This window comes from Lissotriton vulgaris, chromosome 1_1 (assembly GCF_964263255.1).
Source record: "Lissotriton vulgaris chromosome 1_1, aLisVul1.2, whole genome shotgun sequence".
Classification (NCBI taxonomy): Eukaryota; Metazoa; Chordata; class Amphibia; order Caudata; family Salamandridae; genus Lissotriton; species Lissotriton vulgaris.
Window position 1 is genome coordinate 1943722939 of NC_141685.1, and position 16460 is coordinate 1943739398.

General features: G+C 44.3%; 1 protein-coding gene across 1 annotated transcript in view; it reads left to right on the forward strand.

Moving 5' to 3' along the window:
* METTL25 (methyltransferase like 25) overlaps window positions 1-16460 on the forward strand; it is a 619072-nt gene that overhangs the window by 391978 nt on the left and 210634 nt on the right. Inside the window, exon 8 of the mRNA XM_086919632.1 lies at window positions 1398-1471. Coding sequence (XP_086775758.1) covers window positions 1398-1471 — 74 coding nt within the window. The remainder of the gene's footprint in view (window positions 1-1397; window positions 1472-16460) is intronic.

Below are 16460 nucleotides of genomic sequence, written 5' to 3' on the forward strand. Positions count from 1 at the left end.
TTGTTCTCTTGGTGGCAAGGGTCTTTGAGCCCAGTCCAAACCAATTCTATCCTCTCTGGTGGAGCATGACCACAGGAGGTGGAGACAGCATTGTGCAAAGTAAACACTGCCTATTCAGGTGCAATTGAAACTCCTCCCACCACTCTAAATGCAGCCAAGATCTATTTCAGCTCAGCTATTAGTCACCCAGAAAAGGCAGGACACACCTCAATCCCCTTGTGGCTGTCTACAGTACATGCCCAGCCACAGCCCCTGTCACCCGTAAACCAGAAAGTCAATACACAAGATAGCAGACACACTCAGAATGGTTAAATAAGAAAGTGCCTCCTTTCTAAAAGTGCAAAAAAACAATTGATGAACAGAATGCAGAACATCAATTGTGTGTCTTTTCCTTTCTAAAAGTGGCATTTTCAAACACACAATTTAAAAACCATCTCCCTAAAAATTTGTGTTATTAAATTCCGAGTTCGGAGAGCCTAAACTCCACTCTCAATCTTGCCCCAATAGAAAATTATTCTTGTAAGATGTAACAAAGTAACTCCCATGAAAGCCTATGGGACAGATAGCCTTTCAATAGTAAACAACTACATTGGCAGTATTTCTCTATCTGGACATGTAACACACTATAGTACATGTTCTACCTTGCACATACACTGCATCCTGTCCATAGAGTACCTTTGGCCTACCTGAGGGGTGTCTTACATGTAAGAAAAGGGACGGTTAGGGCCTGGTAAGTTGGTGCACTCCCAGGTCGACATGCCCATTTAAACCTGCGCACAAACACTGCAGTGGCAAGTCTGACATACCTTTACAGGGCTACTCTTGTGGGTTGCACAATCAGTGCTGCAGGCCCATTAGTAGCATTTGATTTACAGGCCTTGGCACACTCACTTTACTAGCGACTTACCAGTAAATCAAATATGCTAATCGGGGATAATCAATCAGAATAACAATTTACACAGGGAGTACTCGCAGTTTGACCCTGATCAGCAGTGGCAAAGAGCCCCAAGCATCCAATCCAGCAAGAACGAAATCCAGCAGAGCATAAAAAAACAGGGGGTAGAGGCAAAAAGTCAGGGGAAACCACACAATGAATGCCAAGTCTTACAGCATCTCTAAATGTTGAGAATCAGGAGAATGTATATGCAAAGTGGTGTAGATGTAAATTTGTATTATCAATACGGAAAGTGTGCTAGGTGGAGAACCCAATGAAGCTCATATGGTCACATATCATGACATTGTAGTGGAAAAGCGTGGTAGGCAACAAATCTTCAGTACAAAAGATGTTCGAGAACATGGGGTCATGAATTATTTGAGACAGGGGATCTGGGTGTAGATAAAAATGGATTTTACTTTTTTGGATACCCAGTCTAAATTTGCCCTCCTTGTTCTTTCAGCTTCCACTAGAATCTTTATTTTATCGAGCAGTGCTGCAAGTTATCATCAAGGAATGTTATGGAAATGTCAAAAGGTATGTAGTGCTACTGTTATGCCTTTTTCAAGAAGCAGTTTAATTTCTACCCATAGCAAGTGAGGACTTATTTGAAACCATTATTGTCAATTTTATACAAGGGCCGATAGATGGATCAGGGCTCTGTGCGAGTCTTTAAAGTCAAAAGACCGTACTAATACAGAATTTCACGTAAACGTAGAGGAGCCATATGTGAACTTCCACACACGAAAATCCATATAAGACATAATTCACACACTACGTAGGGTCATTTCAAATTCATGAATCATTACTGTAGACAAAAAGAGACATTGTTAGTCAATTACATTCGGAATATTAAAAATGCAAAATATATACAAATGTCATTGGCATTGGAAACTGAGCCCTATTGTAATCAATAATTAGAAGCAAATTGGGCCTGGCATAAAGTAAATAATGGGTATATTGTCATAAGGACTACTCGGGGCAAGGCAGGAGACAAGAACATTGGAAAATATTCTAAGTGTAGTTCATAGTGTCGTAATAAACAGACTAACATGGAGTGTGTTTTCTAAGGGAATCTAGACGGGACTTTCGTCTCACAGAAAATAATTAAGTGCTACTATAATAAGAAGTTTGACTTGAGGTCTGCCTCTAAGGAAAGCAAGTGAATATGTTTGCTCACCTCTTAAATGGAGATGTGTTATACACTTTACGATAGAGAAATCATGCCTTTCAAGAAAAAAGTCTTTGTAGTGTGCGCTTACCTCATGCAGGGTGGAAAAAAGTGCAATTCTTTTTGCCATGTGGACAAAAATTGACTATTCCGAAACCTATGATGAAGCATACCACCAAAGGGCAACCCTGGTGGGTGAGGGTTGTATAAAAAAGCCCTGCACTTTTCCCACTTTACAGGAGGTTAGCACACACTTTTTTCAGAGATATATGCAACTATGAGAACGAGCCCCTCTTATCTCCCTTTTCTTTTGCTATAGAGAAATCATACAGCCACCATGGTGTGAAAGAGAAGATACATAACATAATCCAAGAGTAAAACAGAAAACATATCAAATGGTAAAATGACTTCAGCTCTACATCTAATGAATAAGCCTACATTATTCTCAGTTCAGCCAACGGAAGTTGCCTTCAATTGTACACATTCAAAATGTTTCCTAATTTCAGGAAGATCATGGATTTAAGCGAAACATTGTAGCTGATACAGGGCAAGCTGGATTATAGAGCACATTTATTTTCGTACATTTAATGAATGTCGTATCTGAGTGCCTGTACAGAGGCAGGAAAAAAGAAAAACATGACAGTTTACTTCTCATGCTAATTTAAGAGTTTCACCATGTTAAAATACAGTGCAAACAGTTCAGTTGCGCATAATTAAAGTTAATTTTAAGCACTAGGGGCCATATGTATCAAGGCAAAATTAATTCGCAAATGCCGAAATTCACAGAATTCCGGCGTTAGCGAACCCATTTTCGCTAAATGGTATGTATGAAACATTTTTGTTGCAAAATAAGGAACCGCTAAATTTGCCATTCCTTATTTTGCGATTGCATTTAAGGAAATGCAAATTTTTCCTTTAATGCAATGTATCCTTTTTGGGTAGCTGCGCGCCTTATAAATACTATAAAAATAAAATATCAAGGAAAAAAACATTCCAAAATGCCATTAAGGAATCGCAAATTACTACCAACTTCTAGTTGGTGGTAAGTTGCAAATTCTTTCAAAAAAGCATTATTTTAAAAATCAAAAGTGGCCATGTGACACTCATACATGCCCTTAGGGCATGTATGTGCGCCATATGCGCACACATGTCATTTTCAGGGGTGCAGCAGAGTGTTCGTGAGACACCCCTGCACCCTTGAAAATATTCACAATTTGCGATTAGCAAATTGCGATTTGCAATTTCCCCTTCATTCCTATGGGCCTCCTGGCCCATGGAAATGAATGGGAAATTATTCCTTAATTGCGATTAGCAATTTACTAATCGCAATTATGGAATTTTAAGGAATCGCTAAAAAGAAGCGATTTTCTACATACTTACCATTTTGCGATTTCTAAATAGCGATTCCTTAAAAATCGCTATTTAGGAATCGCAAAACGGAATGTTGATACATATGGCCCAAAGTTATAGCACTCATCAGTGTAAGTAGTTAGCATTTAGTACACTTGAACAGTTGAGGTCTGCGGTAGTTACCAACAGTTAACAACAGTGTATACACTCCTGCAGGTTTAGAGACCATAGTTTCTTGAGTTTGTTTTTGGCTCATACCCTTTAGCAATACATTTTTATTCTGTGGCAAAAATTGTTTAAATTGAAAAATCTAACTTTTAGGAGTGCAGATATATAGCAACCTCTTGCAGTTAACAGCTGATGCTAACTAATTACATTATGGCATTGTAACCAGGTTTCATTGATGGGTCTTTCTCTCTTTGATGTGATTGTAATTTTACATGGGCTGGTATGGAATTCATCAACTCTTGGACATGAATCAGATCGAATTGTATCTCAATATCAAATATGAGTTAGATATAAATGTAAACTGCGTACTTGATTTACTCTTGTTGATGTCATAGTTATCATCTTGCACTTAATTTTACATCATTTGATTTGTTTTTATGCAGATTTCCATATTGTAGAATTGTTAATTGTTAGCAACATGTGGAGATCACACTTACCTTTCAAACATACTTAGCAGATTTTACAGTCGCTGCATAGCATTTCTAACAATTGCTTTCTCATCATTTATGCCAAAAGCATTTTGAAAAATGTATTACAATTTGGAGTTTCTCGACTAAATCCTGAAAAAGAGCATTCAACCTGTAGTGATGTTCACTGTCAGTTGTATTCGACTGGGCATACATTGTTGAAGAATTGCAATAAGCCATTCCTCCATTTGTCAATAACGCTCTTTGTACTTTAGATGACTTCTTTACATTGAACAATTTGGCTGTAACTCAAAGTACTGTTTGCAAATTACTTCAACTGTCCATCCAACAGAAGTGGTTGGCTCATTATACTTACTATTGTTTTTACAGCTGATTGGAATATATTGTACATTTCTGGTTTGCGACTTATACTTATCATTATTTCGAAATGCTATTTTAAATATGATTGCATTTAATTAAGAAGTATCTCTTCTGTTACCTGGATCTATTCCCGTCATACTTGCAACCCTGATACCCTCTATATTGCATGTTAAATAAAGTTTTCTAGTTGTGATTTCTAGCCATATTCCATACATTGATATATAATTGCGTTGATATTCTTCTTTGTTCTAACAGTAATTTCTTAGCTGTAGTCTGTGGTACTGAGAATTCTGGACCGTTCTTGTTTGGTACTGCAGCTTTTTCACTCGTGTCAAAAATATCATCATATCAAGACGATTTTGGTATCGGCAGACCGGTAATGATTGAGATATTATACCTGTGCATTTGCGTCATGATCGAGTGACGAAATCACCCTGAAATCGTAGTTCCTGTCTTGAACCCTCGGGTTCCATTTTGTGAGCGGCATCCATTTTGTCATTGCCCTTACATAGTCAATTGACTAAGGCCGAATTCGATCTGAAAGGACACGTAACCTTTGCTGACTCCTCTGTGACCTGGGCGAGCTGACTCCACTACCTCAAGCCAAACCTGTTCGGGCAGTCTCCATCCCAATGGCCGAGCAAGATTAGCATCAAAGCACAACATGTCATAAACCGTTCATCGCATACAAGCTACGGCTAATCACACACACACCTGTCCCTGTTTCTTCTTTATGACTAGTTTTACAAGGAGGAGGTGCCCGATTTTATTGGGGGTTCATCGATATCTGATGGAAGTTCTGGGCCTTGCTGGGTAATCTATCACGAACTGGACAAACTGAGACGCGGACTTGCCATCATGACTCTGCTTCTTCTTTGTAGTGAAAATATTTATATGACCAACTGTAAAAACAAAGAATTCTTGCCTGAAGTGTAATATTGTGTATAAAAAGAGAAAGCTGGTTCTGTAAAAACGAGCAGCCTCCTGAGAACATACAGGCGCTTCATGCTGTTGTACTTCTAGGATACCTGTTACTGGTTGCAGCCAATAAACTCGATCCTTGACATTACCTAGAAGACTCCGTGTTTCTGTGGTCCGAAACAGGAAGAACTCAAGAGGTCTTTGGGTGTTTCCCTCGCACCGCCGGGTCCATAAAAACCCGGTACCTCAAGTCTGGGAAAGTTATTTTATTTCCGTGTGACTTCGAGTTTACTGTTGGCAATTTGAGTTTTACTTTTACTAAGTAGAGAGTAGTAATGTTACTGCTCTCTTCCAGATGTAATATATTTGTAATTTTTAATCATTCAATTCACACATGCTCAAGAAGTGTGTGAGTGAAGGGATACTTGTAAAGAGCTCATATGCATTTGCAAGTATGCAGTTTAAAAATCATTGGTAAGCATAATGGATACTTTTAAATGTACCAAAATAAAATGCATGCAATGCAGAAAATCACGAAGAAATTAAAATTGATGTATACAGATTGATATATGGCTTCATACTCCAAACTTTGCATAGTCAATATATACTCTTCATATCATGTCTTCTGTGTCCTGGACTTGCTGTATCCTACAGTGTTCATGAATAATTTGCAGTAGCAACTGGTGGATTTTAAGTTTTAGAGCAAGAAGGTTGAACTGTAGTTTAACATGCGAGCACAGCAAGCAACACTGACCTCCAGGAGGGGAGTGGAGCAGGAGGGGGGTAGAGGGGGTTGCATTCTCTTTCCTGCAAGACATCTTTGAAAATAATGGTTTATATTACCATATACATTTTGAGAACAAAGAAAAGTAGAAGCCAAGCAATATTAGAAAAAACCAAGCCGGAGGACTGATTTCCATCATGATGGAAATCAGTCCTCCGGAAGGAAGTGAGATCGCTAGATTTCTCATTATATACCTATACAGACCCCTCACTTGGTCCTATCTCTTTTCTGTCCTGCGGCGACTTAATATCGGCCCGACGCTCATGGCGTACACACGCCTCCTGTATACCGGTCTCACCACTCGGGTTTGAATCGGGAAACGTATATTACCAGCATTCGGAGTTCGGCGGGGCACAAGACAGTGGTGCCCCCTTTCGCCGCTCTTATTCGCGTTGGCGGTCGAACCGCTGGCGGTTCGGCTACGCCTGGAGGGTGTAGATTGGGGCATCCCCCTCGCGGATGACATGCATTGCGTGTCCATGTACACGGACGATCTCCTCATATACGTCCGGGACATCGAAGCGGACCTGGCCCCCATAGGAGCGACACTGGCGGACTTTGCAGACGCCTCGGGCCTGCAGGTGAACTGGGACAAGTCCACAGTTTACCCCTTACACCCGAGCCTACCCCCCCGGGAGGTCGAGCTCGGTCCGCATAAACTCTCGTGGTCCGCGGAGGCTCCCCGGTACCTCGGTATCCGCTTGTACCATTCTCCGGCAGCCATGTTTGAGGGTAATCACCGCGCAGTGCTTGCTAGTCTGCGCCCGACTGTCACCTTCAGGAATAAACTCCCACTAGCCCCGATAGGACGGATAGCCCTAGCTAAAATGGTGATGCTTCCCCGGCTCCTTTACCACTTCACAAACTTGCCGGTTATACCACCCAGGCCTTTCTTCCGCGATGTCGACTCCCTCCTAGGAACCCTTATCTGGGGCGAGGGCCGACACAGGGTCGCCCTGAAAACCCTCCAACTTCCCACGACGCAGGGTGGACTCGGAGCTCCATCCTTCGAGGCATATTTCCTCGCGGCACAACTCCAATGGCTATCTTACTGGACGGCGGACCGCTACCCTCAGGAGACTGTCACTTCGGCCGGCAGAATCGCAACCCCAGAACTCACCCTTCTCCTCCTCCCGGGCACCAAGCCTCGGCGCACATACCCCCTTCAAGTGGCGATAGCGCGCCGGTGCATGATGCGGATCCACCGGTTGTCCCCCAGTAGACCTCCGTACTCCCCGCTACTACCACTGATAGGCAGCCCCAGGCAAGACTCCTACTTTACCGCTCCACTGTTCACCGAATGGTCACTCTGTGGCATCACAGATCTGGAATCGCTCTTCGAGGAAGGCCAGCTAAAATCGCTGGACCACCTGACCGCTGAATACGGACTCCCCCCAGGCCAATTCCTCAGATATAGACAGCTACTCGATGGATACCGGCCCCATTTTAATCTCTGCACTGGCGAGCCAGACACGCATCCAGTAATACATACAATCCTACACATGGGGGTGGGACGCCACTTAATCACCTGGTTATATAAATCCATCCGGGAACTCTCAAACGCTCCCCTTACGACTTTGCGAGCCACATGGGAGGAGGACATAGGTCGCGCACTACACGATTCTGAATGGACTAAAGCACTTGAGGCCCCAAAACGCGTCTCTAGGAACGCCCGCTTCAAGAACATCCAATACTACATCCTACACAGGGCATACCTCACCCCAGCGCGACTGCAGAAGTTCTATCCCTCCACACCATTCCTTTTCCCCAGATGCTGCTCCCCTACGGCAGATTTTCGGCACATGTTCTGGAGTTGCCCCAACCTTCACCCATTTTGGCGGGCGATACATGACACTCTGGCGGACCTTACGGGTCTCACTACACTAGCCACCTGGGAGTCCAGTGCACTAGGCATCTTTCATGTTCCTAAGCGAGACCCGGTGCACAGACGCTTCGTGTCATTAGCACTCCTGTTGGCAAATAGATGTATAGCCATGCGCTGGCGTTCCCTGGAGGGTCCCTCTGCAGCGGCATGGAAGGGCGCAGTCGGTAAATGGGCGGAAGAGGATGCCCTTAGAGAGGAAGAAGCCAGGGGTGCGCGCAAAATTCCTTTATCCATGGAATGGGCCATGCTCCTCCACAGCTTCCGGCAGTCCACACATGCAGAAGACCAGCCTACTCCTCCCCTCCCCCCCGCCCAAGAGAATCAGTAGCCTCTACATGGTATCGACCATCCCGGGACCGTCTCCCGGTACCCTCTACATCCTGATCAAACTCTCATATGTCATGCCGTCCACCTCGATGCCCCCTGCTCACCCCTCTTCCCCCCCCCCTCTCTTGGAGCGCAGACCAACTAGCTCCGTGGCCCCCCCCCCTGACACCCGTCGCCAGTATCCCCCTGCTTAGACCCTGCTAGCGCCCACACGCTTCTCACCCACAGTTTTGTCCCCCCCGTTCTCAGGTGCCACCACTGTATGGACAGTACAGACCGCGATCCTACGCTCTCGAGGCGGGATCCTACATACCTGCTATTATCCACCGCCCTATTGGCGATGCAGATTCACTGTTCCCCGACCTGCGGACATATTTGTACGATCTACACTGATTATTCAAGGAAATGTATATTTGCACCAGTTATGTAAATACAAGAAAACGTTGCACGCTTGGCTGTTCGTGGCTGAATGTTGAGGCCACTTCAGCAGATCATTTACACTGTACCTGTATACTTTGATGCAACAATAAAACAAATTTCAGTAAAAAAAAAAATATACCTATACAGAAAGTGATAAGACTGGATTTCCCATCATCCATGTGCACAGGAAGTGACATGACTGGATCTCCCATCATTCATTTGCATAGGAAGTGCTACTATTTGTACCCAGGGCTTGTCAACTAACTGCTACTAGTGGGGCTGCAGCACTTATTTTGCCACCCACTTAAGTAGCCATTTTAACCATGTATCAGGCCTGCCATTGCAACCTGTGTGCAGTATTTCGCCTGACAAAATAAACTTTTTGCTGTGCTTAAACATTCCTATTTAGGTTTCGCCTGCACAGCACTTGCACTGTGCTTGTAAAATCTCTTGTATTTAATATATCTTAAAAAGGGCTTCTTATCAGTCCCCCTGGCCGATCTACTGGGTTTGTTTGCTTCTGTGTGGAGCTTTTTTGTTTTAACCTCCCCTGGCTGAATACATTAACAATACTGCTACTAAAGCTGTTCTCACTGTTTAAGTGCCATTCGCGGTCAAGATACGCTTTGCTCCCACGGAAAGGACAGACAGCTTCTAACACTATGCTGGAATTGTTGCATTTTAGGTCAAGCCTAGAGTCAGGGCATGGACAGCTCTGCGAGGCATGTTGTAATTCTCCTTGGGTGTTGGAACACACCGAGCACTTTTTCATTGGTTGCTTGGTCTGCCTTCACACATTCCATTATTTTCTTTAGTTAATAGTGTACATTTGTCCCGCCTTTTGGCTGTTTTGATAACGCCTTGGGACTAGCCCTGCCACTTGGATCGTTTCAGTAATGGCCATTTGTTTTGTTTCTGTGCATTACTTTTTCTTTTCACCATTTCCTCGCAGCTCAATATATTTTTTTTTAATGACACGACTTGAATTCGGATTCCCAGTACGAAAGTCGGCCGCTCAACGTCTTATGCACATCTTGTCGGGTTAAGGATAGGGATTTTTTTGGCCTTTTATCTACATTTCCTGAGGCACCCTCCCAGCACACCCACCCATATCCCTTTCCTCCCATTGGTTCCTTATTGAGACAATGCACACTTCCACTATTCTGTGCTATTTTCAGGAAAAGTGAGCTTTTCGATTAACAAGGAACTAACAGCTTTCATCCTCTTGGAGCAACAGCCTTTTTGTGTTTATACATTAAAGCTTGCATGCGATTATTGAAAGCTTAAAAAACATCAGAAAGAAGAGAAGGGAAACAGCAGGCATGATGGAGAGACGGACTTTAGGATAAAAAGGGTGTCATCGCCACGTATAGTCTGATACAGCACAACGCACAGCGGCACATTTAGCAATGCCAAGCTCTCCTTGTTGGGAAACCTGGACAACTTTATCTTTGATGTAGCCATCTTCAGACTGGCCTGTAAAAAGGCTGCGACTGCTGTTTCATTGTTTTTCTCCAGCAGTAGCGAGGGCGGGAAACTTCTGCCCATTGAGTATTGGAGTAAGGTGATGTGCCAGTAACCGTGGCTCTCCGGCCATGGTACTTTATGAGGTAGAGACATGCACTCAAAACTCAGCATTTACAGAGCGTGGATGACTGCACTGCCAAGATTTGTAAAGGGCACATTAACAAGCATCAGGGTACTTGAAAAAACTTCTCAATAGTTTAAACGATATCTCAACCAGAGTTATTATTTAAATTAGTCTAGTTGTTTAGTTTGTGGTGTTAGGCAATCAAAAGGCCTTTTTTCTAGAACGGTGTGGGATCACTATCTTTTAATAAAAGGTTTGCATTGCACTGCACATCAGCTAAGTCACTTCAAAGTACTGTAATAGATAGAAAACAAGCATCTGCAATGAAATATGTCTAGAATTTCCGAGAGTTTGAGCTATTGGCATTGTAAATGACAATGGCTTTTATGTGTGTGTTGGTTTTTAAAACAGATAAATAAAAGGCATTGTTATTAACAATGCCAATAGCTTAAACTCTTTCAAATGCAAGAGCTATTTTATTGTAAATACTTGTTATTACTTCGTTGTGTAAAGCAGATGCTTTAGCTTAGAATGTTTGTGGCATTTCCTATTCATGCCTTGGTACCTTTTTTTCAATTTGAAGCCATTATTGGATTGATTATTTCAACTTAATGTAATTGGTCATTGTGATCAAATTCTAAATGTTGTAATAATCATGCACATTAAAAATAATGTTAATAGGGGTTAATAGGGGGCGTGGCCAAGCCGCCGACCATCCCGCAGATCCCAGCCCCTACGGTGTGTTTGGTGTGGATACGTTGTCATGGATGCCATGTATTAAACATTTAATTAAGGTATGATCGAGCTGCGTCAAGAATCGACTCACAGAGGACCCTGGAGAGCTGTTGTGAAATCCAGAGGGCAGAGAGCAACGGTGTCCTGCATCGGGCCTGCGACTACGTCATAGAGTGGAGCGCATGTGGCAAAGGAATGCAAACCGCTGGCCGAGTCTACATCTGGCACTGAAGTAACAGAGAAGCGAGTGCGGGGAATCACATCTAGAATTGGCTGAGTCAGTCGCAATGGAGCTCTGGAGTCAGAGGGATTAGGCTGCCACTGAGAGCCTGTGGCCATCCGGGTGCGGTGAGCTGGGTGGTGCCGGAAAATTTCTGGCGTGATCGGAGACCTGCAGGCCTGGGGAGCGGGTGCGCCCACTGCTGTGGAGTGCCCCAGTCCAGTGTGGGACCATGAGGCCTGGTTCACGACTGAGGGAGGAGCGGCCCTGGGAGTCGGCTTGGCGCTGAGGAGCCAGTGGAAATGACAACCCGGGGACACTGGAGGTGGCGAGTGACTCTCCCCTTGGCTGTTGTAACTCTGCTGTACAGGGGTTGCTGCCTGCATTGCTGACATATGGTCCAACAGTGAGGAGGCACGGCTGGGGCAATTTGCAGGGTGCAGAGAGTTGCTGAGGGTGTGCTGTAGTTGGCCTCCAGTGTCCTGGCGCTGAGTATGGAGGGTTATTGTTGGTCGGTGCTGCCAATCCCCAAAGACACATGTTGGAACTGCTGGGGAAACACTTGTCCAGAGTGGCAGTAGTTGCTAATGGGTGAACCCCTTTCACTAAAATTAGCATGGCTAAGAGGGACTCTAAGCAACATAAACTGCTGTTTGACACTGCAATGGATAAAGCAGCCACCTCTCACACAGAAGAAACTGTGGAGCCCACCATGGCGCCTGATGACATGGAACGATCAAACGCAGCATCGCTCTTGAAGGAGCTATGATCTGGCTTAGGGCACTAAATAGCAGGTTCAACATGCTTGATAAAAGGCGTGATAAAATGCATGAACGCCTCGAGAATCAGGAGTGACGGCTGCATTTAATTTGTATTTGTATTTAATTTATTTATAGAGCGCTAACAATCATCCTGAGTAGGATATCACGGCGCTAAAGTTGGATGCTGAGAGGTACGATAACCACACTGAGTGATGATTTATTCTGATTTAGGGAAGAGTAGTGTCTTTAGTTGTTTCCTAAAAGACAGAAGGTCATCTGTCAGTCTAAGACTGGGAGGAAGTTCATTCCACTTAGTAGCCGCCAGATGCGAGAAGGCTCGCTCTCCCATCCTGACAGTCTGCACCCGGGTGGTGGTAGCTCTTCCTAATGTGCTGGATCGAAGGTTCCTCGGTGGTCTGTGGAATTCAACTTTATTATGTAAAATGGTAGGGCCTGCGTTATATAGCACCTTGTGTGTGATACATAGTAATTTAAAATTGGCTCTTTGTCGCATCGGGAGCCAATGAAGCTCTCGCATGCAGCTTTTAGCCGAATCAAATTTCTTTTTATTACAGACAGCCTTTGCCGCGGCATTTTGTACTATCTGCAGTTTAAAAAAGAGATAGTCTGCCATTCCGACAAACCGTGAGTTGCCATAGTCCAATCTGCTCATCAGCAATGACTGAACCAGAGTTTTCCTACATTCAGTCGGGATCCAGGGGAAAACTCGTCTGAGCATTTTCAGCAATGCAAAGCTTTTGCCGCAGACAGTGGAGACATGTGATTTCATGGACAGAGCACTGTCCAATACCACTCCCAGGTTTTTTGCTTTTGGGGTGGGATTCGGAGGCAACCCCAGGTTGCTTGGCCACCAGCTGTTATCCCAGAGCTGGGGATTTTTGCCAAACAAGAGGATTTCTGACTTGTCTGCATTTAATCTCAGACAATGCTCTTGCATCCAGTTGGCCAGTTCAGTCAGGCAGTTTATCAGTCGGGTTTTAGGATCATCCTTTTGATCAATGGTAACCATTAACTGGGTGTCGTCAGCATAAGAACACATGTCGACACCCCACCGTCTTCCAATGGCTGCCAATGAGGAAACGAAAACATTAAACAAAGTTGGACTGAGTGAGGCCCCCTGGGGAACCCTATATTTAATGTTTCGCAGGGGAGAGATGAAATCACCCAAACACACTGATTGTGTTCGTTCCTCCAGAAAAGATTTTAGCCATCCCAATGCCTTGTCTCGTATACCTTTCTCTTCCAGGGCTTTCAGTAATTGGTTGTGTGGAACGGTATCAAAAGCCGCTGATAAATCAAGGAGTATCAGAACGACTGTCTTGCCTTGATCTACCTGGGCCCTAATGTTATCCGTCACCGCCAAAAGTATTGTTTCAGTACTGTTGTTCACCCTGAAACCCGTCTGGGAATCGTCCAACAGTTCATTAATTTCCAGATAGCTGGAAAGCCGTCTGTTGACCAATTTCTCCAGCACTTTAGAGAGGTAGGGTAACTGGGATATTGGCCGGTAGTTGGCAGGATTATTAACATCTAATCCTGCCTTTTTTACTAGCGGAGTAACTAGGGCCTGCTTCCAGGATCTTGGGAATGTAGCAGAACATAAGGAAAGATTCAGAACTTTCGTTACGGCAGGGCAAATTACAGGGGTTAGCTGAGAGTAAATGTGGTGTGGACATGGATCTAGTGGGGATCCTGACTTGACTTCAAGCATGGCTTTGCCCACCTCAGCTTCTGAGAATAGGCCAAAACCTGTACAAGTAACTTGAGTCGTAGTTGGTACATTGTTCTCGATAATTTCTGGCGTGCAATTAGAGAAGGAGGCGTAGATATTATCGATTTTCTCACAGAAGAAATCATTTAATTTATTGCAGTTCTCCTGTGATGGAGTAAGATTTACTGAGAGATTTGTTGGATTGCATAGTTCCCCAACAATTTTAAAAAGTTCCTTAGTGGAATTTTTATTTTCAGTTATTCTGCGTGTAAAGTACTCCTTTTTTGCCTTCTTAATTGCTTTGTTGTAGAGTACTAGCGCTTGTTTATATGCGCTTCTAGTCTCGTCAGATTTGCCTAGTCTCCATTTATGTTCCAGAGAGGTACATTTTCTCTTTAGAGATTTCAGCTCTGGTCCGTACCACCTTTCTGATTTAGTGGTTCTAGGTTTGTGATGAACACGTACGGTGGAACAGAACTCAAGAGCAGTCTTAATGTTTGTGTGAAGTGACTCAATTTCTTCATGAATGTCAGTACCTGCTACGTTTGGGTGTGAAAAGTGTTGTTTGAAGTTATCTATTGAAAAGTTTTTCCAGCTCCTCGTATTTGTTACACTAGATCCCAATGTTCGCGTATGTATAGTGGGTAAATTGATACAGAAAGTGATCATATGATGATCTGTCCATAGCAGAGATGTTACGGAGTTAATGTCAATGGAGTCTATATTCGAAAATATCAAGTCCAGTATGTGACCTGCCAAGTGTGTAGGTTGGTTGACTCTTTGAGATATCTGCAAGATTTCCATATCTTCCACTAATTGTTTTGTTAAGGGGGTTGTTACATTTATCAAAATGTATGTTGAAATCTCCAAGGAGGAGGATATTTTTGTTCTTCAAACAAACTGGCATCATTTGCTCCAGTAGTTGTGTACTAAAGTTCAATGTACAACCAGGAGGGTTATAGATTAGTACTCCTCCAAATAATACATTAGTATTCAGGGACACAGAGAATGCCATAGATTCACACCTTTCTACTTGTATACTCGTCTCTTGCTTACAGGTAAGAAAATCTCTAAATAAAAGAGCGACACCTCCTCCCTTTTGTTTTATTCTATTCACATTCAAGATCTTATATTCTGGAGGGAGGGCTGTGACTATATTGGGGGTGTTATGTTCATCCAGCCATGTTTCTGTTAAAAAAGCCAAGTCGGGCTTATGTTCGTTTAAAAAATCCCAAATGTATGTGGAGTGTTTGGGCAGAGATCTGACATTCACATACATGCACTTAAACGGGGTTGTCAAGGTCTGCAATGGCACATGACTTTCTTTAGGAACGCTTTCCCATCTACAGTTATAGCAGCTAAATGGACCCTGCGTCTCTAGTGGACCCACACAAGCACAAACGTGAGTGTTGTGTGGCGACTTATAGTTGATCTTCCTCAGCTCATGACTGGTGTATGAAATCTTACTTGTGTAGGGTACGGTAATGGAGGATCGAGCAGGGGTTGTAGTCCCTGGTCCCGTACCGTCGCGGATGGGCGCAGACGGGCTGGACTTTGGCGTGACTTTGGCGCGCTTCCGGCGCGCCCGCTGCGCCAGCCCGCTGCGCCGTCTGCTCATGGTACACATTTATAGGTAGCTGAGGAGGGTAGGAGTCAGCCAGCGACTAGCGCGCTGCCCTCCCCCAAGATGGCGGCCGTCTCTCGCCCCAGCCCCTAAATCGGCTGGGCGAGGAAGATAACGGCAGGTAAGGTGAAAGTAAAGCGCTACGAGCGCTAGCGGGATGCTTCCCAAGGGTCCTGCACAATTTAAAAGTTAGCAAAATAAAAATACACAAATGTTTTAAAATTTGCTCAAAACATGTGCAAATTAGCAGTAAAATCGAACAATCAGTGTCAGGTTATATCAGCACCCCCCCAGCGTGACCAACAGCCAAAGGTGGGATTGTAGATGTCCAGCGTTTTTTATAGGCTTCCTGGAGGGCAGGAGTCAGCCAGCGACTAGCGCGCTGCCCTGCCTTCCCCCAAGATGGCGGCTGTCTCTCGCCCCAGCCCCTAAATCAGCTGGGCGAGGGAGATAACGGCAGGTAAGGTGAAAGTAAAGCGCTACGAGCGCTAGCGGGATGCTTCCCAAGGGTCCTGCACAATTTAAAAGTTAGCAAAATAAAAATACACAAATGTTTTAAAATTTGCTCAAAACATGTGCAAATTAGCAGTAAAATCGAACAATCAGTGTCAGCTTATATCAGCACCCCCCCAGCATGACCAACAGCCAAAGGTCGGATTGTAGATGTCCAGCGTTTTTTATAGGCTTCCTGGAGGGCAGGAGTCAGCCAGCGACTAGCGCGCTGCCCTGCCTTCCCCCAAGATGGCGGCCGTCTCTCGCCCCAGCCCCTAAATCGGCTGGGCGAGGGAGATAACGGCAGGTAAGGTGAAAGTAAAGCGCTACGAGCGCTAGCGGGATGCTTCCCAAGGGTCCTGCACAATTTAAAAGTTAGCAAAATTAAAATACACAAATGTTTTAAAATTTGCTCAAAACATGTGCAAATTAGCAGTAAAATCGAACAATCAGTGTCAGCTTATATCAGCACCCCCCCAGCGTGACCAACAGCCAAA